Source organism: Schistocerca americana, chromosome 8, assembly GCF_021461395.2.
Source record: "Schistocerca americana isolate TAMUIC-IGC-003095 chromosome 8, iqSchAmer2.1, whole genome shotgun sequence".
Classification (NCBI taxonomy): Eukaryota; Metazoa; Arthropoda; class Insecta; order Orthoptera; family Acrididae; genus Schistocerca; species Schistocerca americana.
Genome location: NC_060126.1, coordinates 162999372 through 163026334, shown reverse-complemented (window position 1 = coordinate 163026334; position 26963 = coordinate 162999372). Strand labels below are relative to the sequence as shown.

Here is a 26963-nt window from a genome sequence, read left to right as displayed (position 1 = left end):
GACCTGGTGGGGCTCCCAAACACTACCAGTTCTCAAGAAGAGTCCCAAAACTTTTCTGTATGCAGTCTCCTTTATTGATGAGCTACCCTTTCGTAGAATTCTATCCATAAACCAAGTCCACCATTAACCTTCCTTACAACTGACTTTACGTGCTTGTTTCCTCTCATGTCACGTCCAGTTCTGTAGCAGATGAAAAGAAAAACAAATTTCCAGCAATTATAAAATATGATCCTCACATCAAAATGGACAAACCTTATGTTAAAGGAGCTGGACTATTAAAAGTAAATTCTGGACTGATGGAATGGAGGGTTGTGAAAAGCAAACAGGCCACATATCTCTTAATTAAAACTAAATATTTAAGCCAAAACAAAGTAGGTCCATCACGGAGTCTAGTGCAGCATCACACATGCAGTGATTACGTGATGAGGGCACAAAACTGAGGGAAATTTAACTGTAACAGAGAGAGCGACTTCTGTATTTTTTATTGTGAATGCTAAGTGGAGACACTAGTAGTTATAGGTCAGAGTGTAATTGCTATAAATAATGGCTGTCACAAACAGCAATTTATTTCTTCTTCAACAACAACTGATATACATACACATCAACAAGTGTAATAACACAAATTTCTTAATTTTTTGCCTACTTAATATAATACACATTACAAATAGCTGCTTATCGGTACAAGTGATCCGCCTGGATATTTGCCGCAATTTCAGATTCCCACTTATCACCATTGTTCAACAGTTTCTCCTTGTTGTACAACAATTCCTCGTGAGTTTCTGTAGAGAACTCAAAATTTGGGCCCTGGAACATAAAGATACCATATTTTGATAATTTGGGCAGTAAAGAAACAAACTACAAAAGTCATGGAATAGCAATATGCTCATATACAGACGATGATAGTATAGCTTACACAAGATATAAAAGAGTATGCATTGGCAGAACCGTCATTAGGTTTCCAATGTGATGGAAACTGACAGCCTTTGAATTGAGAATGGTAGTTGAAACTGGATGCATGGGCAATTAAATTTCAGAAATTTTTAGGAAATTCAATATTCTGAGCTCCATAGTGTCAAGAGTGTGCCAAGAATATCAAATTTCAAGCACTACTTCTCACAGTAGTGAAATAGTGGCTGACAGCCTTCACTTAATGACCTAGAGCAACGGAGTTCGCATAGAGTTGTCAATAATAACAGACAGGCAACACTGCATGAAATATCCATACAAATCAATGTGTGATGTATAACTAACAAATCCATTAGGACATTACAGTGAAATATGGCATTAATGGGCAATGGCAGCAAATGACTGATGCGAATGCCTTTGCTAATGGCACGACATTGCCTGCAGAGCATCTCCTGGGCTCATAACCATACTGGTTGGACCCTAGACAGCTGGAAATCCATGGCCTGGTCAGATGAGTCCTGATTTTACTTGGTAAGAGCTGATGGCAGGGTTTGAATGTGGCGCAGATCCTATGAAGCCATGGATTTAAGTTGTCAACAAGGCACTGTGCAAGCTGGTGGTGGCTCAGAATGGCATGGACTATGTTTATATAGGATGAACTGGATCCATTGATCCAACTGAACTGACTGTTGACTGGACATGGTTATATTTGGCGCCGTTGAGGCCATTTGCATCCATTCATGGACTTCAAGTTCCCACATGATGGAATTTTTACGGATGACAATGCACCATGTCTCTAGGCCACAATTGTTCGTGATTAATTTGAAGAACATTCTGCACAATTTGAATAATTTGGGCACCAAGGTGGCCCAACATGAATGCCATTGCACATAACTGAGGTCAGTTCATGCACAAAATTATGAATGGGCAACACTTTCACAATTATAGATGGCTATACAGGCAGATTGGCTACATACACTACTGGCCATTATAATTGTTACACCACGAAGATGAAGTGCTACAGACAAGAAATTTAACTGACAGGAAGAAGATGCTGTGATATGCAAATGATTAGCTTTTCAGAGCATTCACACAAGGTTGGCGCCGGTGGCGACACCTACAACGTGCTGACATGAGGAAAGTTTCCAACCGATTTCTCATACACAAACAGCAATAGACCAGCGTTGCCTGGTGAAACGTTGTTGTGATGCCTCATGTAAGGAGGAGAAATGCGTACCATCATGTTTCCAACTTTGATAAACATCGTATTGTAGCCTATCGCGATTACGGTTTATCGTATCGCAACACTGCTGCTTGCATTGGTCGAGATCCAATGACTGTTAGCAGAATACGGAATCTGTTGGTTCAGGAGGTAATACGGAACGCTATGCTGGATCCCAATGGCCTCTAATCACTAGCAGTCAAGATGACAGGCATCTTATCCGCATGACTGTAACGGATCGTGCAGCCACGTCTCGATCCATGAGTCAACAGATGGGGACGTTTGCAAGACAACAACCATCTGCACGAACAGTTCGACGATGTTTGCAGCAGCATAGACTATCAGCTCGGAGACCATGGCTGTGGTTACCCTTGACGCTGCATCACAGACAGGAGTGCCTGCGATGGTGTACTCAATGATGAACCTGGTTGCACGAATGGCAAAACGTCATTTTTTCGGATGAATCCGGGTTCTGTTTACAGCATCATGATGGTCGCATCCGTGTTTGGCGACATCGCGGTGAACGCACATTGGAAGCATGTATTCATCATCGCCATACTGGCGTATCACCCAGCTTGATGATATGGGGTGCCAATGGTTACATGTCTCTGTCACCTCTTGTTCGCATTGACAGCACTTTGAACAGTGGACGTTACATTTCAGATTTGTTACGACCTGTGGCTCTACCCTTCATTCAATCCCATTTCAGCAGGATAATGCACACAACCACATGTTGCAGGTCCTGTACGGGCCTTTCTGGATACAGAAAATGTTCGACTGCTGCCCTGGCCAGCATATTATTCAGATCTCTCACCAACTGAAAACGTTTCGTCAATGGTGGCCAAGCAACTGGCTCGTCACAATACGCCAGTCACTACTCTTGATGAACTGTGGTATTGTCTTGAAGCTGCATGGGCAGCTGTACCTGTACACACCATCCAAGCTCTGTTTGACTCAATGCCCAGGCGTATCAAGGCCGTTATTACGGCCAGAGGTGGTTGTTCTGGGTACTGATTTCTCAGGATCTATGCACCCAAATTGCGTGAAAATGTAATCATGTGTCAGTTCTAGCATAATATATTTGTCCGATGAATACCTTTTTATCATCTGCATTTCTTCTTGGTGTAGCAATTTTAATGGCCAGTAGTGTATTTTGCAGGGGACTTCCAACAACTTGTTGAGTCCACGTCACATCGAGCTGCTGTATTATGCTGGGCAAAACAAGGTTGGACACAATATTAAGAGGTATACCATGACTTGTCATCTCAGTGTAAAAGACAGTAAGGAATTAAGAAGAAACATAACCAAATTTTCTATAACAACTTGCAAAAAATTGATAATTATTACTGCTCCTCAGTTTACACAAAAATTAAAATACAAAATTAGGTACTATAAAATACAATCATAACTGTTAGTGAAAGAAACATATAAGCACATCATAGAAAGCTGATATCGGCTACTAGTAGCTCCATACAGGTGTTTGCAATGCAGCATCACACAACTGGGGGCTCCATGGTGATGCTGGCAATACCAAGAGAAGTGCACACGTGAAATCAGAAGACTACGTGGTCACTAGACAATAATAAACAACTAAATTTTTTAACATAACTGTTTCAGTATTTAGCATAAAATTCTAAAATAAACTATGTTGAAACCTGGAAAGTACATTTGTGATGCATTCTACAGCAGATGCATATTTGGAACTGACAGCACATGAGAAACTTCTCAGCATAAACATTCATCTTCAGAGATGGTTACAGCTTGGGCAAAAAATGGATCTTCAGCTTTATTGGTGTTGTTTACATAGATAGATGGACAATTTAAATAGAACATGCAATAACAGGTAAAAGTAGCAATGGTAACAGACTATTAAGTAGGATGCTTACACTCATTTTTGCCTGAACAACATGCAAATAGTATCTTAGAGATTGTGGTATTCCTCATTTCTGCTTAAACTCAACATACTAATGTGATTTTCATTTGCTACAAAATACGCCTACACAGTCTCAATGTTCAGAAATTTCCATTAGTTATTCTGACAACTTTAACAAAATGCACTGAAATTTTACAAATGATTCTAAAAGTTGTCACTTTTTTCCATTTATACATTTATTTATTTGGACGTTTTAACCAAATAGGGGAAATCTACAATGGAATAACAGCATGCAATTTTGTTATATGATGACATGATGGATACCGTGGCTGCTGTTTGAAGACAAATGTTGATGGTGTTGGGGCAGCAACCAGCCACAAATTTACTTTCAGTTCCTTTATTCAAAGGGTACCGTTACCGGTTTCGAATCGTGATTCATCCTCAGATGATTTACACGCTTTACGACATGTGGTGTGTTTTTTTACAGATTGTCGTAAAATATTTTATATTTTAGGACAATTAATCTATAAAAAACATACCACATGTCATAAAGCGTGTAAATTGTCTGAGGATGAATCACGATTCGAAACCGGTAACGGTCATATGACAAAATTGCATGCTGTTATTCCATTGTAGATTTCCCCCTATTTGGTTAAAATGTCCAAATCTTTACCAGGAGGTAAAATTCAATCTTGCTTAATATTGCAAACACTCTCCCCCAATCTCACTCACATTCACATTGTCATGCAACCTGATAATTGTTCTCACACTTTTCTTTAAAGATGGATGGATAACACAAGAGTGAAAGCTAAACTAATGGCAGTGGTAAATAGCTGATTGATCACTTACAAAATGTAATGAACCAGGCACTCAGGTAACACATTAAAAAATCCTCTCTACTATTTTAAGTAATAAGTGGACATTTTACAGAATTTTAAAAGTAGCACCCCATTTGTCTCATTGTCAGCTTAAATACAAGTGAAATCTGCAGGTAAATCAGCTGCTGCTGTATAGTTGGAACATGAAATATAGTCAATCACAATGTGGCACACAGATCTGTACAACATATGCATCACAAACTGGACAGTTCTCTCACCGGAGCAAGAAGCAATTCACCATAGGGCTGTGCTCTATGTGAAGAAGACTGAAAAGACCTCATCTCATCTGTGTGGCCAAAAATAGGTACCGTATTTACTCGAATATAAGCTGCACTTTTTTTCCGGTTTTTCTAATCCAAAAAACCGCCTGCGGCTTAGAATCGAGTGCAAAGTACGTGTAAGTTCTGAAAAATGTTGGTAGGTGCCGCCACAACTAACTTCTGCCGTCGAATATATGTAGCACTACACAGGCACGCTTTGCAGGCACAAAGAAATACTGGTGCCAAAACCTCTGCGTCAGTAAATAAATTTAAAAAAAGTGAAAGAAGAGCTTTTTTCTCCGCCCCGAGCTTCGACCACTGCATTTTCATACAGTATCCAACAAAGTAAATACAAATTTCGTATTGTTCATCTTCGAATGTAGCAGCATTTCAATGTACTACGAAAATCCGACTGGCTAGACTGTTTGGGATGTTTGTCAATATGGGAAACTCTACGTTCTGAATTTTTTCCTACCTGTGAGAAGAGATGGTTGCTTATAGGAACTTATGAATTGTGAATCACATGCAGTATTCTCTTCACCATAAGAATAATATGAATATAATCATTTTGTCATGTATTCTTTCGTGTTTGCAGCTATCTCATTTAAATCCTGTCTGCCTAATAAACTACGAAACTAGGGTGAGACAACAGCAAATGCGGAAGAATAGACATATAATGTCATGTTTATATTCGTATTACTCTTATGCCTAATAGTGATACAGTCAGAAATGAAGCACAGCAATTGATTATATTTTTAAATCTAAGATGACTAATTTATGTGCAGAATGTAATGTACTAAAGAGGCATCTGCAAAGATTATCAAACAGAGAAAAATTTTCGTTAAACTCTCGTTCAGAACATCGTCTATCATACGCAGTCTATTATTTGGTTCTTGTTGATCATTATCAAAGAAAGCAGCAGTGTAAGTAACAACAAATAGCAGTCTCTTGCCATTGTTTCGCTAATGAGACGATTCCTCTTTTTTAAAAGAAATTCTAAGCGGCGGTACCGTGCACAAAAGCAAGCCATGCGGCGAGCGGCGACAGGCCGTAAACACTCACTATCAGAATGCGACAAACAATGCGTGACAGTACAGTAATGCATCTTCAGCTTAGAGTGACATAAACACCTATAACAAAGAGAACGTCACTTATCAGATCAAAGAAAAATAAGCAATCAATTCAAACCAGATGATGCACGTGAAAAAGGAAGGGTACCCGTATAAATACGGACGGAGTGCCTGACGCATAGCAATGGCTACCTGGTAAAGCTTAACTGCTAAGCTTACGACTTGAACCAAACTACTGTAGCTGTATCGTAATTCATTCGACCTAATATTATAATGGACCAACTTTGTTTCGATTTGGAGGTGCGGCCTAAAACTTCTCTCCCCTTGAATTTCGAGTCTCAAATTTCAGGTGCGGCTTAGATTCAAGTAAATACGGTATGTCGTGGCCATGTCTTTGACATTTCTTAGCTCAGCTTATTGTCTGTCACTTCCAGTCGTTCTTCTACCCATCCTTGCATGACTACCTCAAAAGTGTGGTGATAGTAAGTTGGGGACACTACACAGAACTACATAATTGACACTACACCTCTCCACGGTTGCTATATATGCTAATTTGCTTACCATATTCTCTTGTGCTCTGGTACACAGCAGAATGATACCTCCTTCCCTAGCCTTTATAGGCACAAAAGGACAACCTGAATAATCTGGATTACTGAATCTAGTGGGTACAAGTATTGCAGAGCAAGAAGGGCATTCAGGGAATCTCAGTCTGAACACGTCTAATCTGCATCAGTGCCCTCAAAATCATATAAATTCTTCACTACACACAGTAAATACTTTAGGTTGTCAGATTTTGAAGATACGATCAGTGCAAACCAGAGCACTCAAGGGAGTTTCATTGCTTAGCCTCGCCCGTGTATATGATAATACAGTTGTGGTTCTTATTTAAAATTTCATAAAACATGTGCAGGAGTGCAGTCGCTCCTGCATCTCATTAAATTTAAAATTACCCTGTGCCTTTTCAGTAACCAGTGTGGTAACTGATTATCAAACTTCAATTTTTGAAGGTGTTTGCTGCACACCTAATTCTTTCATCCCATTCTTCACATGGTTTCTAAATGGGCTTAATGATCACTGACAATTTGTAAAAAATTTGTTCCATTACACAACGAGTAATGGTGTGGTAGGCTGGTACAACGACAATCTTATATGCCTCATGCACCATGAACTGCTACCAGCTAGCAAGGGTAGCACCCAAGCCTCAGTACAAAAACTGGTTATAGGGTTAGTCCTGTAGACATGTGACCAGCCTGGTGTCATGGTTAATAGCATCTATGATCTAGAGGTAAGTAGGTGTTGCTGGTCCACACATTATGTACCCATAATCTAGCCTTATCACATGACTACTTTATAAAACTGGGGCAGATGTATTCTGTCCTCTCCCCAACCTGTGGTTAAAACACTAAGATTGTTCCGTGATTTCAGGGACCTTGCCTTTAGGTGTGGTAACCACAACAGTTTTGGAAACATTATGAAACCTGCAAGCCCCATTAAATCTTTAAGCTGTAGAATGGAGTCCCTCATTTACAAGGCAGGTAAACTAAAGATAAGAAGCCATTGATTAAAAGCAACTCACTGGGTTGGTAACTGCGCAATGAATGGTGCGAAACGAAACCGACAAATGGTGAGCTGGTTGTCAGTAGTCAATTAGAATGCTTGTCAGTTTCCTATGATTTGCAGATGAATTTAGCTATTATTTTATTTTGTTAATTAGAATTTAATGTGTCATCAGAATTTTCAGTAAAATCAGAAATAAAAACATAGAAGCAGTCATTGCAAAGATGAATATATATGCTACGTATAAATCTATTGCAGCAATTATATTTTTTGTATTAAGATTTGTTAACTTAGCCAACTTGCATTGAAATTGTCTGTTTTCACTTTAATATAAGTCTTGAGCTTGCTACAGGTCAGTCTGTTGGTACATACAGTTTCATCGGCTTTGCCAACTCTCAACCAAATTGTCATATTCCAACCTAACCTCAGCTTTGAGCTTCACTTTAGGTCATTCTGACAGCCTGTCTACGTTTCTTCACATTTGTTGGCTTCCCCGTAGCTAAATCGTCACATTCCAACCTAACCCCAGGCTTCACTACAAGTCAGTGTCACCATATTTAGTTTCCTTCCTGCTCTGTGTAAAAAACAAATGTGACCATTCACCTCCCATCACTCATCACACAGTTACCAACTGCAGCAAAAAGTGGAAGAGCCAGCAGGTACACTGTAACACTCTCTTTAGTTACCCTAGAGTAAACTGTACAGATGTTCTCACTTAAACTGTGATATGCCATTCTGATAGATAACATTCATTTCTTTGTAAATGCTTCAGTTGTGCAACACACAGAACCAGCGACTTTTTAAACGGAACTATCAAAACAATGCAGGCTTACAATGAATCTAGAAGTCGTATGAGGGATACTGTTATATCTGAACAAACCTCCACTATGGCATCAACAGGACAAGCTTCCTGGCAGAATCCACAATATATACATTTCGTCATGTCAATATCATAGCGTGTTGTTCGGCGACTTCCATCTTCTCGTTCCTCTGCTTCAATAGTGATAGCCTTAAACATAAAATTTTATGTAAGGAATTATACAATAAATAACAATGTCAGCATAAGCGAAATATAAAAAACTAGCTCTCTCTCTCTCTCTCTCTCTCTCTATCTCTCTCTCTCCCCCCCCCCCCTCCCCATTGTTCTTACCTTAAACTGCAGCTCCACATTCATGGCTGCAACTGGGTCCTGAGCAAACTAGCAAATAAATAATTTAAGTTTCTTGTGCAATTGAATCACCTATTACTGTAATTTGTAAAATGAACCTAATTAGAAATTCCTTATAAGTGAAAGCTGGGACTCACAACACAGACCTATACCTTTCAGCAGTAATGCTCCACTTCTTATGATGCAAGAGTGTCTGCTGAAAGCTTCAGTTTGCAGGTCCTCCAAATACAGTCTGCTAATTGGGATTTATGAGAGCCATGTTTTAAAATGAACAAACATTTTGGCCACTACAGAAAGTGGCCTTCATAATGATGTCATTTCATTTTTGATTTATTAAATTCTTCCAGTTCTTACATCACCTGACATGGGAATTATGAAATTTGTCATATGATTGGATTTGAGAATGAGGAGACAGTAGTCGAGGTTCTTTACAGGTTAAAATTATTCATTTACTACTGGCTGATATCATTAACTCAGGACAAAGTTGCAGCCATGATGTGGAGCTGCAGTTTAAGGTAAGAATAATGGGGAGGTGGTGGTGTGGAGAGGGAGAGAGAGAGGGGGGGGGGGGGGGGGGAGCGCTAGACTGAATGTAGTTAACTGTAAATCAATTCGTATGATTTGTATGATATTTGCGATTATGATCTATTGTATCTATTGTATTTGTATGCATGTACGAAAATAACACTGGATATCATGTACTTTAAATGGTCAGCATGTTACCATACTTATAGTGAGAAGATGTTTTACAGTTATACTAATAACTATATCTGAGTTGTTACTTACCGTACGGAAAAGTTGCGATTATGATCTACGGAACATGCAAATAAGTTTCCTGTTAATTATTATTAGGAAACTGAATAAAAAAACCATATATTCACAAGGAGTTTTTAGATCTCATCCAATTACAGGACACCACAATTGGACAAGCACGTGAGAATTCAATCTGCCATGGTATTTATTAATTCCCACAGTATTGCAGCTATGACTGATTGATCAGTGACAGCAGGGTGTATCAAAAGAAAGCCAATTTTTTGTAAGAGTCTATAGATACAGATTGCACAAATCTTTTTGTTTTAAAAACATAAATGTCAATAACATGAGTTTGTCAGACTGAAACACTCAGGTTCCTCAACAGATTAACTTCGAGCCATATCTCACGGACAATGGTAGTATAGAAATGCTACACAACAAGTAGGAATTATGCCCAAATCATAGTAAAGTTCTAATCTCCCTTTAATTCTCCTGATCAACTGTTAAACTGTTTGTCATTAGAAACAGAATTCAAAGACTGCTGTAGGCATTTCTTTTTCTGCTTATAAAAATTGGTCCATTGCATTATGAATTTCTTACAGGTTTTAAGAATACAGCTTACTCATTCCACATCTACATACATACATACTACACAACATACATCTACATACATGCTACACAATGTATGGTGCATGATGGAGGGTACCTTGTATTGCTAATAGTCATTTCCTATCCTGTTCCACTTGCAAATAGAGTGAGAGAAAACAATGATTGTCATACTTACAAGCCCTAGCTTCTCATATATTCAGGGTCCTTACACAACAGATGCACTGGCAGCAGAATAATTTTGCAGTCAGTTTCAAATGCAGACTGTTTAAATTTTCTCAATAGCTTTTCTTGAAAAGAATGTTGCTTTCCCTCTAGGAATTCCCATTTGGGTTCCTGAAGTACCTCTGTGATACCTATACAGTCGACCATTTGTCATCCCTACTATCTGTCTTATGTGCTCATTCTATCTCATGTTGCTTTGCAATGTCACACCTAGATATTTAATCAATCTGGCCGTTTCACCATACCAATGCTGTATTCTAACATTACAGGATTGTTTTTCCTACTCATCTGTATTAACTTACATTTTTCTACATTTAGAGCACGCTGCCATCATCATACCAAGTACAAATTTCGTCCAAATGAACTTGCATAATCCTATAGTCACTCAATCACATCTTCCTTTACACCTCAGCATCATCAGCAAACAGCCATAAATTGATGCTCACTCTGTCTGTTAGATAATTTATGAATATAAAGAATAAGACGGGTCATATCACACTTCCCTGGGGCACTTCTGCTGATACCCTTGTCCCTGATGAACACTAACAGCTGAGGACAACGTACTAGGTTCTATTACTTAAGAAGTGTTTGAGCTACTCACATATCTGGGATCTTATTCCGTGTGCTCGTAACTTCATTAGCAGTCTGCAGGAGGACACTGTGTCAAATCGTTTTCTGAAATCTAGGAATATGGAATCTGCCTGTTGCCCTCCATCCATAGTTCACAGGACATCATGTGATGAAAGGTCAAGCTGAGTTTTGCACAAGCAGTGATTTTTAAATCTATGCTCACTGGTGGACAGAACTTTCTCCGTCCCAACGACCTTAATTATATTCAAACTCAGCATATGTTCAAGGTTCTTTCTTTTACTTTTCTTACATACAGGAATCACCTGCACTTTTTTCCAAACACTTTGGACTTGGTGTTGGGCAAGATTCGTAATAAATGTAAGCTGAATAAGAGACTAACGCCTTAAAGTGCTGTGTGTAAACCAAACTGGAATTTCATCCAGACCTGGCGATTTACTTATTTTCAAATTCTTTCATTTGTTTCTCTGCGTCAAGGATGCCTATTACTATGCCCTCCATATGGGACCCTGTGCGATAGTCAAATGACGGCATGATTGTATGATCCTTCTTTATGAATGATTCCCTAAATGTGGAATTTTGAACTACATTTTTCTTTTTGCTGTCCTCTACTGCCACACCAGATTGGTCTACGAGTGACTGGATAAGAGACTTCAACCCGCTTAGTGATTTTATGTAGGACCAGCATTTTCTCTGGTTCAGCAGGATCTTTTGCTAAGGTATGGCAGTGGTAATAGTTTTATTTTTTCTGCATCTTTCTACTACCTTTTACCTGTCATAGGCACATTCTGCTCTGAACCAAAAGTGCAATAGTCACTGCTTATTTAGCACTTTCTGAATTTTGTTATTAAAACAACAGTTAGTCTATTCCATCCCTTGCTCCCTTACTCAGATCACACTTTCCACAATGTGATTTACAATCAGTTTAAACTTTGTCCATAATTCCTCTATGTCTGTCATATTGGAATTAAATGATGTCCATTCATTGTCTGACTGGCACACCAACAACTGCTTATCAGATCATGTTGAATCACCCAGTAATTCTAGGACTTGTAACCCTCGTCTCAGATTTTCAAGAAATGTAAGACCTTCTGCAGGGTTTTTTTTCTGAATTCTCAGCATAGTGATATTTTGACAATTTGGCTCTGTGAGAATGTACTTGCGAAGTGGTACTTCTCTACAGAAACACTCATAATAATTCAGACCTTTGAGGTGCTTTTGGTTTGAAATTTCTTCAGAAGATTAGAGGCATATAGTTAAGAGTCACAACTATTCACGCAGTAAAATCACAAATAAAATTACAAAACAATCCTAAAGTGTGATGTTTGTTCAAAAAATGGCAGAACATTCATGATTTCATGCCAATGGTGTATTGGAACGAAATGTAGTTGGCATCCCTGCACACACCTGTGTTTAGTATACAACTACCGGAAGTTTCGTTGTTGTATTTCTGTTAGTTATTATTCAGTGCTTTATTGAGTAGAATGTAGTGTAGCACAGTTGGTGAATTTCAAGATGGCAAAGTTAGAGGAGCAACTCGTCTGCATTAAGTTTTGCATAGAAACTTGAGAAAACCTTTGCAGAGACACACCAAATGATGCACGAAGCCTATGGTGATGAGTGCAGAAGCCACACTCGGTGTTATGAATGGTTCACAAGGTTTAAAAATAGCCAGATGGAAGTTGAAGATGGTGTTCATTCAGGACACCTTTCGACGTCTACTGATGATGCTCATGTCACATCAATGAAATTGTGTGTGCCAACTGAAGACTGACTGTCCGAGAGATTGTAGAAGAATTTAACATTTCAGTTGGATCATGTCATGAAATCATGACACAGAATCTTGGAATGCACAGTGTTGCAACAAAGCTCATCCCGCAGCTCATGAGTAAAGGCCAAAAAGATCTTCTCCTTGCAGTTTGTGAAGAGCTTTTGGGTCTCACAAATGAGTGAGATGTTCCTTAAGGGAATCATAACTGCTGATGAGATGTGGGTCTATGTTTATGCTGTTGAGACCAAGGTTCAGCCTCCACAATGGGTCGGGAAAGGTCCTCCAACACCAACAAAAGCTCCTCAGATCAGGTCGAATGTGAAAGGCATGCTGATAGTATTCTTTAACTCTGAATGATTAGTTCATCATGAATTCGTGCCACAGGGACAAACTGTTAGTCAACGGGACTATCAGGATGTGTTGCAATGCCTGTAAGAAAATGTGAGAAGGAAATGGCCTGAAATGTGGTGAGCTAACTCGTGGCTCTTGGATCACATCAATGTGCCCACACATTTATCCCTGTTGGTATGTGACTATTGCACGAAAAGCAAAATTAGTGAGCCGTCTCATCCTTCGCGCTCTCCAGACCTGGTCCCTGCTGACTTTTTTTATTTCCAATGTTGACAAACCTATTGAAAGGACAATAATTTGCAACAATAAATGAGAGAAAAGAAAATTCGCAGATGGTGCTTCATCCAATGCAGCAACAAGTGAACCAATACTGCTTCCGGAAGTGGAAAAGGCATTGAGAGCAGTGTATCAATTGTGGAGGAGAGTATTTTGAAGGAGACCTTGCACAATAAGTAATAGACAAGTATAGAAAAAAATTTGTGGACAATGTTAGGGAATTTTCTGAACAGACCACCTGTGTCACTTTCCCATTTTGGGAAAAATTACAAACAAGTTGAAAAAAGCTTATATAGCATTTCTGCAAACTGCTGGGAAGCTAGTTTTAGTCTTAAGTAATTCCCAAGATTGTAGACTTCCTAATAAAAAAAAAAGTGTGTGTTTTTATGAATGGCCACACAAATAAATATGAAACCAAAATACTTTTTCCTGTGATGAAAAAAGGGTCATTCAAAGTAAGTTCACCCAGGCCTAATACCCACTTCCTCTGATGAAACGGTACTAAATTAGTATATTTAAATAATTATTATGGGCTGACAAATTAAATATAAGTGTGAAAAATTTATTTCATTTTACTAATTATCTAGTAATTTCTGAAAGACTATAATGTATTGTGTTTATCTGTGCTGCTGAACCCATAGATAAGAAAATGTTCTCTGTGCCTGCAGGAGCTTGCTTTAAACCTGTACAGACATGGAAAGTATGCAAGAATCAGTCCATTTGACCTCAGTTGCTCTTTGTCCTCCTATGAGACTGTTCGTCTGCGATGCAACCATTTATCATTTTATTAGGTTGGCGCGTAAGTTTGTGGCATTTTTGTTTTGCATGTTGGTATTTTCGTTGCTAAGGTTTATTTACTAACAGTAATTTTTCAATTGTAGTTCCCTATCGCTTCTTGAATTTTTGTATTGTTTTGCTGACTGGAGATAGTGAATGGAACTGTGGAAGCTAGAAAATGGAGTGCCAAGTGGAGAAACCTGAACATTTCTATCAGATTCTTTTGCCTGAGTTCAATAGTGGGGTGACGTAAGCAGAAGCAACCAGGAACTGCACCATTACAGTGATAATGCCATCTGATAGAGCATGGAAAGAAAATGGTTTTCTTGTTTTAAGGAGGATCATTTTGACGTTAGCAACTCCACATTCAGGAAGACCTTTGGGATTTGATGAAGATTGTTCAAACACATTAATCCACAAAGATCCACATCAGTGGATCGCGATCTAGCAAATGTGATGATCTGGGATCATATACAATTGTGTGACATTTGCATGCAATGAGGAAGGTTCAAACATTGCATGTGTGGGTACTGCATGCTCTAAGCCAAAATCACAAAAATCAGTGGGTGGCCATTGTGCATCTCTGCCTGATCATCACCAACTGACTCTTGAACAACATGGAACATTCCTATCCTGCATCATTACTGGTGATGATAAATGACATCTTTATGCTAAAACAAGAAAAAGAAAGGAATGGCTGAGCCCAAACAAAGCAGCAACTCCCCGCACAACGAACTGCACGCATCCACAAAAGATAATGTTATGCATCTGGTGGAATAGTGACGGTGTACTAAAAATTGCTTCCCCCAGGTGTAACCATCATGGCTCACATTTACTGTCAACAACTGAGACATATTGAAGAGACAATCCAAAAATGATGACCAGGAAGATTGCATGAAGAGATGCTACTCCATGATAACACCTATCCGCATTCTACTAGACTGACGAAAATCACTATACAGCATTTGGGTTGGGTAGTCATTCCGCACCCACCTTATTCACATGATCATCCACCCTCAGATTTTCACTTCTTCCACTCTCTATTTACCAACCTTCACAGTTTCCACAATGAAAATACACTCCAAGCACGGCACGATGGGTTCTTCACCTCAAAACCAAGTGATTTCTACAGACTAGAATTGAAAAGTTACCCCAGCATTGGCAGGTTGTTGTAAGCAGTGAAGGAGAATATATTATTAATGATTAAATCTCTGTTATGTGTATTTGTTGTGTCTATTGAACTTATGGAAAAACACTACAAACTTACGCATCAACCCAATATTTGTAATGAAGTATGTTTTAAATGAAGTAGTGTTCTGATAATTACAATGGAAACTATGAATTCATGTAGTGTTGAACAATTACTTGAAAAACTATCATTTGACGAGCCACACCTCATAAAAACCCTTCAAAAATTTTCAGAGATGAGAAGACCAGAAAGAGTAGATATTCTATGGTCCAATACAAACTTCCCAGAAGATGATGAAACAACTACTAGACATGGATTCACAAATACTATTATTTACAAGTTTTTGAAAGCTATCAAAGAACTTGCTGTGATAATATCAAAATACAGACACACAATTAAAAAAGCCTTGAGGTCTGTAAGCTTGGCTTTGTCTAATTAATGCAAGGGTAATCTATATACAACCAAGAAAAGAAAGACACTCTACAACATATTGTAAGAAAAACTGAAGTCACTGACGGAAATGAAAGCAATGCAGGTGACCCGGAGGCAACATTTCACGAGTCCGTACTAAAACATCAAAGCATGAGGACACAAATAAAACTTTGGATGATTTGACCTGTTCTCCCTTAAACATTCATTCCATTTCAAATCACAGCAAGACTTCATGTGGCAAACTGCAGCCAGAAAAAGTGAAGCATACTTTGGAAAAAAAGTGTTCCCAGCATATATTGTAGGGTTGAAGTTTGTGACAGTAAGGAAGATAAAGCAGATGATGAAATTGAGAAAGCTGCAAGACTTTGATACAATATTGTTAATGTAAGAAAGGTAGCAAAAGATAATCTGGGGAAAAAATCAAGTTTTCACTTTACCTCCTTCCTCTCAATAAGTCATAACTCAACATTAATGAGTATGTAGACTGAAAACATAAATCAGTATTTTGTCAATTCCTAACTCAAAAGTAAATAAATGATTGCTGTAGAAGTTGTAAAGTTTGTGACCGATTTTTACCGAAATGATGAATATACTCAAATGATACCAGCAGCAAAAGACAAAGTTAGGACTTGGAAGAATATATATAGGTTTTTTTTGTTCACTAAGACCAAAGTGGTATATTTTAATTTTAGCTGGTACTTTGGGCCTGCAGTAATCAACAAAATGTAAAACTGCTTTTGGATGCAAAACTCTTTGAAGAAAACCAAAAGAAAAGTTATAAAATTCCTTGTATGTGACTCTGGAAACTGACAGCATCCTCAAACATAGCATAAATTGTCCAAGTGTCAGAATTTTTGGAAGAAAAATTAGCGTAAGACCTGGCCACACAGAATATGGTTTATGACCTTGAGCCATGGGAGGCAGGCCGTGTCACTGAAATGTGTGCTGTTGCATTGTGTTGGTCACACAGAGGGCAATCTTGCCACTGTGGTAACTGGCCAGCCTTTGCACTAAGCACCAGTCTGCCTCAAAACACAGGTTTGCTACGATGGTCAGTGCTTGCATATTGATGGGGAGGTGGTTGGTTGGGGGAAGGAATGTGGGATGGGTATTTAATTTGATAGTATTCACTTTTGGGATGTTTAGTTTGATACTGAATCATGCTTTATTTTTGGTTTTTGTTTAGTAGGCTACAGATATTTACGTACTGCAGCATTTTTTTAGGTAAGAAGTAAGTCATATAACGAAAATTCCTAGAAAGAACAACTTGTAAAGTAAGGTAAATGCAACCATTTACCTATAGCAGACTGGTGTGCATTGCATGCATATGCATATGCACACACACACACACACACACACACACACACACACACACCCAACCTGGGGTAATTACCCACTGAGGTGTCAAATGAGATTTTCTGAGGGGTAAAAACTAAATGATTTCATTCTGTTTCAGTCACAAAACTAAATTATCAAAAGATCATTATCATTATTATTACAGTTTTGTAAGATTCAAATAGTGATCACATAAGCTTACTAATAATTACTTTTTCTCAATTAGTAGCATTAATGCAGTGGAGGTTACAGGTTCCTCACATAGTCCACCCACTACATACATATGTTGCACTTTGTCCCGTATATTGCTAATGATAAAAGTGAAAAATAAATGTAACAATTGCAAAATGTCTCAAGAAAATGTCTACTCGAAGTGGTAGACAGTACCTGCAGTAGTCTAGAAATTGTTTCATCACACAGCAGAATGACACAGCAGTAACTACCTCACAGCTGCTATAGTGCCATACACAATATCAATATTATTACTGCTGCTATTAGTGGCTGTGGTCAGACACAAAGCATTAACAACCTAAAGTCCTCAAATTTCTGCCAGTTCAGAGGTAAGCAGTGCAGCAATCAAGTGATTTACTTACAGTATGTACAGTGCACACATTTTAACTTGATTGATTTTAAATGCGGTTGCAGTGTGCAGGTGAAGCAATTGCAGCAATGGAGATGAGTAAAACACACACACACACACACACACACACACACACACACTCACTCTAAATACTTTGTCTTCCACCATTTTAAAAATAAAAGTGTTCCAAGAAGTCATTCATTCTACAGTTTAGTTAGGTGCTAAAGTCGGTGATGGGCATGGGGGGGTGGGGGGTGGCGAAGAAGAGGAGCAGGGTTATTACCTAATGTATGAGTGCAGTCAGGGGTAATGGTCTAAAGAAGGTTGGGAACCACTGTAATCTAACAGAAAGAGCACAAATTCACACATGCAACTACACTGCCATCCAAACACCCACTAGGATTCAGTCACTGTAGTAGTGTGTTTCTGGGTGTGAATGTGTTTATGTTCTACTAGAAAAAAAGCCACAGCTCAAAAGCTTCTCAACAATGTTTTCTGTTGCCGTACGTGTATCAATGCACCCCACAGTCTGTTATGCAAGTGGTTGCCTTTTCCTTATTTCACGTATTGTTCTATCTAAAATGTAACCTATTAAGATGTGTTTATTTAGTATGTGAATTTTACTGTGAATGTACTGATGCATGTTTAGTGGGTATCGCGAATTTCACTTTAGCTATACACGTAAACTGAAGCCAATGATATCAAATGTACATTTATACTGGCGTGTTATTTGGATTCAGTGTGAATATGGTATTTTCGTAATTGTTTGGTATTGCTGTGTACTGAAGTTAGTTAAGTGCATGTAACTATGCCAGTCTTCTGTCATAACTGGTATGTTATCTTCCTAATATCTTCATTTCACAATTGGCTGGCATTAATTTCATTTTAGCCATACAGATATGAAGTGAATCTATCATCAGTATTGTGTTCTCCAGTCCTCCCTGAGAGTATTACTGCCCTGTAGTTAGCTCATACTCGTTATTTCAGTTTTGTTATAGAGGTTAAGCGAAAATAAGAATATCAAATCTATGATGTTCTTTGGAGGATTTATATAATGTGAGATTAAAGAATTTTTTAATTTATTTCAAATATGGAGGGAGTGCCCACCCAAAACCTCAAAATTCCTGTTTATATCGTGTTAGGTACTATTGCTTTTCAGGTGCTTTAGGTCATATTTATTATGATAAAACTGCTATTAATGTGATTTCATTACCGTTGCACAAGTGACATGGCTGACATATTGGACATAGTCAAGTTGCTTATGCTTGCCTCTTTGATGATATCACAGGTTAAAGCCGAAGCCTGGAATTGAATGGTTCAGTATCCCACACATAGTGGTTTAATAAGGAAGGGTACAACTTCCTCTTCCCGACTTTCAATTTACAAACTGTAGCCAGTTACAGATTACCTACAGTTTAGTGTGGATTCTGAAAGTTACAGAACTTACCGTTTGCCAAATGTAGGAGTTGGTAAATGTGCACTTATTGCGTCAGTGGCTTTTATGTTGCATGCTGCCATTCGTAACTGTTTGCACAGTGGAAAATTGACAACAGATGACTAAACAAGATGGAGGAACCAATGAGAAAACAGTGTTTGATAAATGATGTCATGACGTGGAATGTTGCTGCTTGCAGGATGATGTGTAAAACAGAATATTCCATAAAATTTAAACTGTACTCTTACATTCCTGTATAACCACAACATTTGGTATAGGGACATTTCACAAATACTCAACAAACTTTTCAGAACGATACGCTAAAGATCAGTTGGTCATCACAGCCTGTCACATCTATTGGCTTTGCCACCTCACAACCAAACTATAACATCGAAATAAAAAACAATATGCCACAACATCCTGACATAGCCTAAGAAACATACAACACAGGAAATACATACATAAACCAGAAAGCAAATTCATAATCCACAACAGACACCTCGATAATTATCAATTTATGCTACATCGTAAACGAAAGTAATCAACTCTTATCTTCTGCCAAAACAAGTCATTAGCTTCAGCAATTCTCAGTGGCTATTGCATACTATCACCTGATTGGCTATGAATAATGGGAAGGAATTGCAAACTTTAGCACGCTATGGAAGAGCCACCGACAGAGTTAAGTGCACTTCAGCTGTAAAAGTCAACTTAAACACCACTGAGGCTAAGAAACTCTGAAAGGAGATAAAAAGTCTATGACAAATTTGCTAATACAGCACAAGCTCTATCATAAAAAGGAGGAAGCATGCTGCTCTGCTGATTTCACCATCTATATGAAGTCCAATTGAACAATTGGATATCTTAAGGTGTTCTGTACTATAAACAACATCATCATGGCTGCAAGATGGAACAATATTGTTTACAATGGAAATTACCTTTTTAACATGTAATGACATATTGAACATGCAAACAAAGTTGACATTTGGCACAGTGGCTGATGGGAGTGACTAAAGGCATTTCCCATTTACAGCTGCTCCCATCAGACAGCATGCTGAGTGTCAACTATGTTTGCACATTTAATACCGTAATTCATATCTGGGAATACGTAAGATCCATAGAATATTATTATTTTCAGAGCTCCAAATGAATTGATTTATTACCCTTAATATCAGCTTCATGATAATCACATGTAAAGCAACCTTCTTTACAGTTTGTGAAGTTCCACTTTCATGAATAGGTATTTCCTCCATGTAACTATTTGACAATGACTTCTGTGTGACAAATGTGAAGGGACTAACTTCCACAACTCATACTAAGTAAACAATCTGACCTAATAGTGTCTTACCAATCAATAACTACTTTTGGTTGTTAGTGATCTCCATTAATAAGATATAATGCAATGCAAAGTTAACTACGTTGTGTTCTGAAATAGTTGAAGTACAGGAGAACTTCATGGGTTAAAAAGTTACAATACTGCTCCAATGAAACACCATCTCACGGAGGAAAAATTTAATAGTAAATCAGGTTATTTTTGCTTGTCAGTAATCCAAAAGTCTGAGGGGCATAGGAAGGTGAGAGTCTGTGTGTGCACTAGGCTAATTACGGCCTATGGAATTCTTTCTGATAATTACCTCACGATTCAGCAACCAATGAAACAAGTAAATAGTAAAAGTCTCACCTGTGCTGGGCAAATTGCCTCGCAGAGTTTACACGCTATACAGCGTTCTTCACCTGATGGATACCTCCGTAGGGCATGTTCACCGCGGAACCTCGGACTCAGTGGACCCTTCTCGAAAGGATAATTTATTGTCGCTGGCTCCTTAAATATATGCGCCAATGTTACGCCGGCCCCTGTCATGAGTGAGTTAAGTTTAGCACCTATCATGGCACAGAACCCACGAAGTTCATTCTAGTACAGTAAATTACCTCTGAAAAGTTCAGTCCAAAACATAGTCTGAGCTGCACGGTCTGTTATGTCCTTGAATTCCATACTTTCTTCCTCTGCATTCACATATTTATAATTACTACGGGATGGGGTGACACAGGTTATGCCATATACACGTCTCAACAACCGACCTTGAATAGAAAAACATTGACTTTGTGACACGAATCTCTTCCATAAACTTTGATTTCGTTTATTTATCCATATGTATAACAAATATCACTACACTATGTAAATTCTTAAATTACCTGCTTTCCCCACTTCCCACAACTTCAACGCAGCCATATTTACCAGAGACTACTACTCAATGCACACAAGAAACCATGGAGGTAAAAATAAGAGGAGTTGTCATGACGTCACAAACTTGAAGCCGACCCAAATCAAGATCCGCCATGTTAGCTACCCCAAAACATTCGCTTCTGGTAGTTTGATTTCGTGTAGTCGTGAAGTGTTTTGATATAAAATGCCGGCTTGCGTCGCTTACTGGTGTACTAATCGTTCTGATTGTAGTCTAAAGTTTAAACAAATCACATTTCATCCCTAAGTGGACTTATTTAATCGCTATTTTCTTATATATACTTGAAATTCTGATGCACTGTGAAGTAATACAGTATGGTTTTATTTCTGTGATTTGACTTTAGATTTCCTATCAGTCCAATGCGAAGAACTCTCTGGAGGTGAGCAATATACTTGGTTTTCATTGTTTGGTTATTCCCAAGTAACTGAAAAGTCCTGGCAATAAATATCCTGGAAATGTAGACTAATGTTTTAAAATGCGATAATTTAATATAAAAGTAGTGTAACTTCATGTAGTTAATTAAATCTTCAGTAAAATCTGTGGAACACATGTTACAGTGGTTAAATTATGAGTACTTAAGGTTTACATATTTGTTAAAGCAAAGTTCCCTATCAATGTCCAGGCTACTTAGATCATTATATTAATCACTGTGTTGTCGTGTTAACCTGCAAATTGCTGTTATTTGCCACACTGAATGTCACTTGGTAGGTACAATTTAAAAACAAAGTAGATGTGTAAACTACGATGGGCCTGACAATCTTAAATTCCGTTCTTTTCCTTCGTAATTTAACGAACCTTTCACTTTGTTGACATGACAGCTGGCTTGTTTATATCGTACCTGCATACATCTATGGGACACCAAAGGAAATAAGGCAAGTTTCTTGCAACCCTGAACATTTGAAAATGCAACGAATACAAATCGGTGCCTGTAAACTATCAATCATTGTTTTGGAGTTCTGGCTTTATCAATTATCGGCACACACACAATGAAAGTGAACAGAAATGGATTATGAAAGCACGCTTTTCACAGCACATACTTCTCTTCTCGGTTATTCGTTGTATAAACAAAAAGGAATTACAGTACTGAGGCCAGAAGCTTCATATTTTGGTGTCGTATTACTGCATCGAATATGCATTTAAGACCAGAAAAACGATTGAAGTTGCATTCCTTATGCTGTGTTGTTCACTAAAACAGTGTAACGTTTACTATATAAAATAAATATCGCGTGCACACGACAGAAATAACGAACACGAAAGAATTGTAAACACTCGTCTGCTAATGTTTTGGGGAATCCAAGATGGCGGCAGGCCCCACCCACTGGCTTCAAAACAACGTACAGCGTAAGTCTGTAGCGCCATCTCCCCTTATTCTACCTCCATGCAAGAAACCATGGTTATTCCTACCTCCATGCAAGAAACCATAGACCTCCGTGATCTATGCAAAAAACCAGCGATCTCCAGTATAGAGATCACTGCAAAAACCTATTCTGCCACAGTGTCACAGATGTAGCACTACACCACCACTGGCAGACTTGTGTTAAGATAAAATAAGATAAGATGTTGTTGTTGTTATGGTCTTCAGTCCTGAGACTGGTTTGATGCAGCTCTCCATGCTACTCTATCCTGTGCAAGCTTCTTCATCTCCCAGTGCTTACTGCAACCTACATCCTTCTGAATCTGCTTATTGTATTCGTCTCTTGGTCTCCCTCTACGATTTTTACCCTCCACGCTGCCCTCCAATGCTAAATTGGTGATCCCTTGATGCCTCAGAACATGTCCTACTAACCGGTCCCTTCTTCTTGTCAAGTTGTGCCACAAACTCCTCTTCTGCCCAATTTATTCAATACCTCCTCATTAGTTATGTGATCTACCCATCTAATCTTCACCATTCCAAGATAAGATAACTTTATTGTCACATAATATATTTTTATACAATCATTCGACTGAGAACATTGGTGACTCGTCAGTCTTCAATCTAAGTTGTTACAGTATTTTATATATTACAGGAAATACGTAATACGTACACTGCTTATTATAATAAATACAACATTATATTTTAAATCTCTTCGAAACTCATCGAATCATTACCATAGCCTTCACACACCTATACGAAGTATGGCTGTACTGAACGGAATACAAACTGCCATTCAAACTATAATTCTATATATAAACATGAATATACAGTGAACGTGTATATTTTGTATCTCTATGGCTTCGAAAGTATATCATTTGTACTTGTATCCTTACTCCCTGTTCCTATTTATAAATTCTTCTAAACTATGACACTTGCTCTTTATTCATTTAGAAATTCTTCTAGACTATAGTAACATTTGCTTTTTAGGTATGTGCCAATGGTCTCCAATGTGGGTTCCCCAAATATTGACCTTATCTTATTTCTGTTCTTCAGAGCCATGTAATATGGAGTATTTTCATATACTGTGTGTCGGTGACAAGGGAGCATTTCAATTTATGTCTAGTTTCGTAAGCATGTGTGAATGTATTTCCTTCAAACAGATGCGAGTTTTTCTGTTCAAAGAGAGGTACTTCATATATGAAGATGGAAGGGATTGTCATGAAGTCCAGGCTTTCGAAAAGTGGCTTGCATGAATGTCTACTATTGGTTCCTGTCATTCCTCTGATTATTTTTTTTTTTTGTAGTTTGAAGATTCGAAGGAGGTTTGTCTTTTCAGCACTCCAAAAAATTATTCCATATCTTATATGTGTTATGAAATACGCGTGGTATATAGTTTTCTTCACCATTAAATCCATTACTTTGTGTAGTACCCTCACTGCATAAACTAAACTATTTAATCTCTTGTGGAGATGGCGCTAGACATGGTGGTGGTGGTTAGTGTTTAACGTCCCGTCGACAACGAGGTCATTAGAGACGGCGCTAGACATCTAACACTGTATATTGCCATAATGGAGGTAAAAAATAAAGGGAGGTGGCACTACTAAAGATGCTGGCACTGTAGACATACACTGAACCACAGTCTAATAAACAGTCGAGACACTCAGTGCTGTGAAAGTTATTACTGCTTGACAGCTGGAGCGACACTAGTGCTCAAAGCGGCGAAAATGGAGAACTTCAGATGCGACATATGCATAGTATTTGTTTTGCATCCCTTTCCTATGTGATTTACGAAATATCTGAATTATTATTATTTTGCCTTCAAGAGTTTATTTAGTATCAGAAGACATAGATGATTCTAAAAATGATTCTAAAATAAGCGCAAATAGGCATAAAACTCATGAATCCTGTGGAAACTTACAATACATCCATGAAGAAACACTTGTGACGTTGGATAGAACTGCAGCTTACCACGTTGATATCAACGGAATATAAACACATTGATTCACACATAAGAAGCACAGAGATGTACCTCTACATGCCGAAGGGATCGACACCCCATTTGTCGTTCCATAGGCCTACTGCGTTTTAGTTATTGTCGCCTGTTGCCACGAGTACAACCTTCATCTTTATACTATTCTAAGTAGGACAAGCAACTGCCAAACAGTGGGAGAAATGTATTGTGTGTGTAAATCCCAAGTCCTTAAGCGCCAATAACACTGTCCGAAGTGCTCTCATATGTTAAATTTGCCATTAGAGACTTTTCGTCTAATGACATTTGCACTAGTTTATCAGTATCAGAGAAATTCTGTACTTCTGATTTAAAAGGTGGAACATATTGTTACTTGTCCCATATTTTATTTGTATGTCTTCCGCATACCTCTGTAATGCACACACTGATGGAAACATAAAACGTTCTGACATTTAGAGCAAACATCTTATGTTTGTCTTTACATCTTGCAGATGGCATGCTAATCTGGTTTAGCAACAAGCCAAGGGCATCTTTTTTTTAAATATTGGGATCTTGAAGTCTTCAGAATTTGTTTGTCCTTCTTCACATGATACTTCTGATACAGTTTCTGTTGCTGTCTGTAGTTAAAATGATAGGCACTTTCCTTGTCCCATAACAGTTTTGTACAAAGTCTAGCGATCTGCACATTCTGATACTCCACATGCTTGTTCTAAACAGGAATAACTGCACTTAATTTTACCACTTCATCGTCAAAGCAGGTCTATGTTGACAACTCAGATAAATCAGACACTGATATATGGGGAGTTGAACTGGCTGCTTATGTGCCACAGGTGTGTTTTACAGCTTTAGATGGATCTTTGAACCTTTATGGCAGTCTCCTCTTCATCGTCAGTTGAGGTGGCGTATTTAGAATATCAAAAAATGTGGTTAACTGCATTCCACATGAGATTGTTACTGTCTGCATTAATGAACTCGTTTTGTTCGACATGTAGCAGACAAAACCTAACATTATTATCAAGGTAAAAAGGGTCTTTTTTCATAAGATCTTCTTGTCTGCTGTTCACTAGCCATTTTCTGGTCCTAAAACGAAACATCAATGTACATGTAATTTGCAATCGAATCCTGACGATGCAGTTTAGTAACATGATGGTATAAACTTCTCAGGGTCCTCAGGAAACCTAAAAAAAAGGAATGTGGTATCTTCTTCTTGTTGTTGCTGCAATTTATTGCGCTATTCTACGCTCCCATTTATAAAACTATTGTACAAACCAATATAAGCAATTACTATTAGCTTTCGCTTTCACGATCGCGCCGAACTCAAAGATTTTTAACTTACTGGCCGTTTGCGCGCTGCTGGCGCAGTAGGCAACAAAATCGAGGCGAAGTGTCGTGACTGTTATGTTAGAATATGCACTGTACATTGTTTTGAAGCCAGAATGGGCCGGGCCTGCCAACATTTTACGTAGACATAAAGATTAGCAGAGCACTGCTTCTTATTCATTATTTCTGCCATGAGCACACAACATCTGTTTTAAATACTAAACATTATATATTTATGCTTATATGTTTATTTATTAGCCGTTCAGTATGTTTACCACGCAATTGGTTTTGTCAAGATACATTTTATATATTTCATATAAGTATAGTTGTTACTAATGTTTGCATTATACATTATGCATGCATATACATATATCTTTTTAGTATTTGGTAATTTGTAAATTTTACTCACATCATTTTACATATTCTAATATGATAAAAGAAAAAAAATTAAATTAAATCTATTTCAATTTTTTCAATTTTGATCTGATAATTATATATGTATTGTGTTTCATACTAGAATGTCGTGTTCCCAGTTTGGCACAGCTTTGCCACAGGAAACATGAAAGAGGTCGAAGATGTCCGTCTTCTGGCCGGCTCCTGATCGCTGTCAGAAGGAGGATAGTTTTTGATTATGCAAAGGCTTCTATTATTTGGAAAAGAACAACTCGAATTCCTTTACGTAATCACTATGAATTTTATAATTACCTAAGGAACCTTTAACAATCTACAATGAAAAAATTGCATTTGCAAATGAAATCATTAATAAATGGGGCGGCTATGAGTTGTATATGGAACAAGGAGCAGCCTTCTGTCTACGACCAGGATGCT

General features: G+C 38.1%; 1 protein-coding gene across 2 annotated transcripts; it reads right to left on the bottom strand.

The window, feature by feature from the left end:
- Positions 1–531: 531 nt before the first annotated feature.
- LOC124545438 (NADH dehydrogenase [ubiquinone] iron-sulfur protein 8, mitochondrial) lies at positions 532–21522 on the bottom strand. Of its 2 annotated transcripts, XM_047124361.1 has the most exons (6): positions 21443–21522; positions 21179–21328; positions 20931–21103; positions 8647–8775; positions 3225–3339; positions 686–804 (listed from the first exon to the last, which is right to left on the bottom strand). In XM_047124361.1, the coding sequence occupies exons 1-5, from the start codon at positions 21477–21479 to the stop codon at positions 3262–3264; spliced, it is 567 nt and encodes a 188-aa protein (XP_046980317.1). In that variant the 5' UTR covers positions 21480–21522; the 3' UTR covers positions 686–804; positions 3225–3261. The 2 variants fall into 2 exon arrangements, with proteins under 2 accessions (XP_046980316.1, XP_046980317.1); XM_047124360.1 differs by lacking the exon at positions 3225–3339 and having other exon boundaries at positions 532–804.
- Between the last annotated feature and the right edge of the window lie 5441 nt (positions 21523–26963).

Coding starts and splice junctions, on each gene's coding strand:
- LOC124545438 (XM_047124360.1), bottom strand. CDS start 21,479: ATGGCTGCGTTGAAGTTGTGGGAAGTGGGGAAAGCAG. Junction 21,329..21,442: donor GTGGGAAGTGGGGAAAGCAG/GTAATTTAAGAA, acceptor TTTCTATTCAAG/GTCGGTTGTTGAGACGTGTA. Junction 21,104..21,178: donor TTGGACTGAACTTTTCAGAG/GTAATTTACTGT, acceptor CACTCATGACAG/GGGCCGGCGTAACATTGGCG.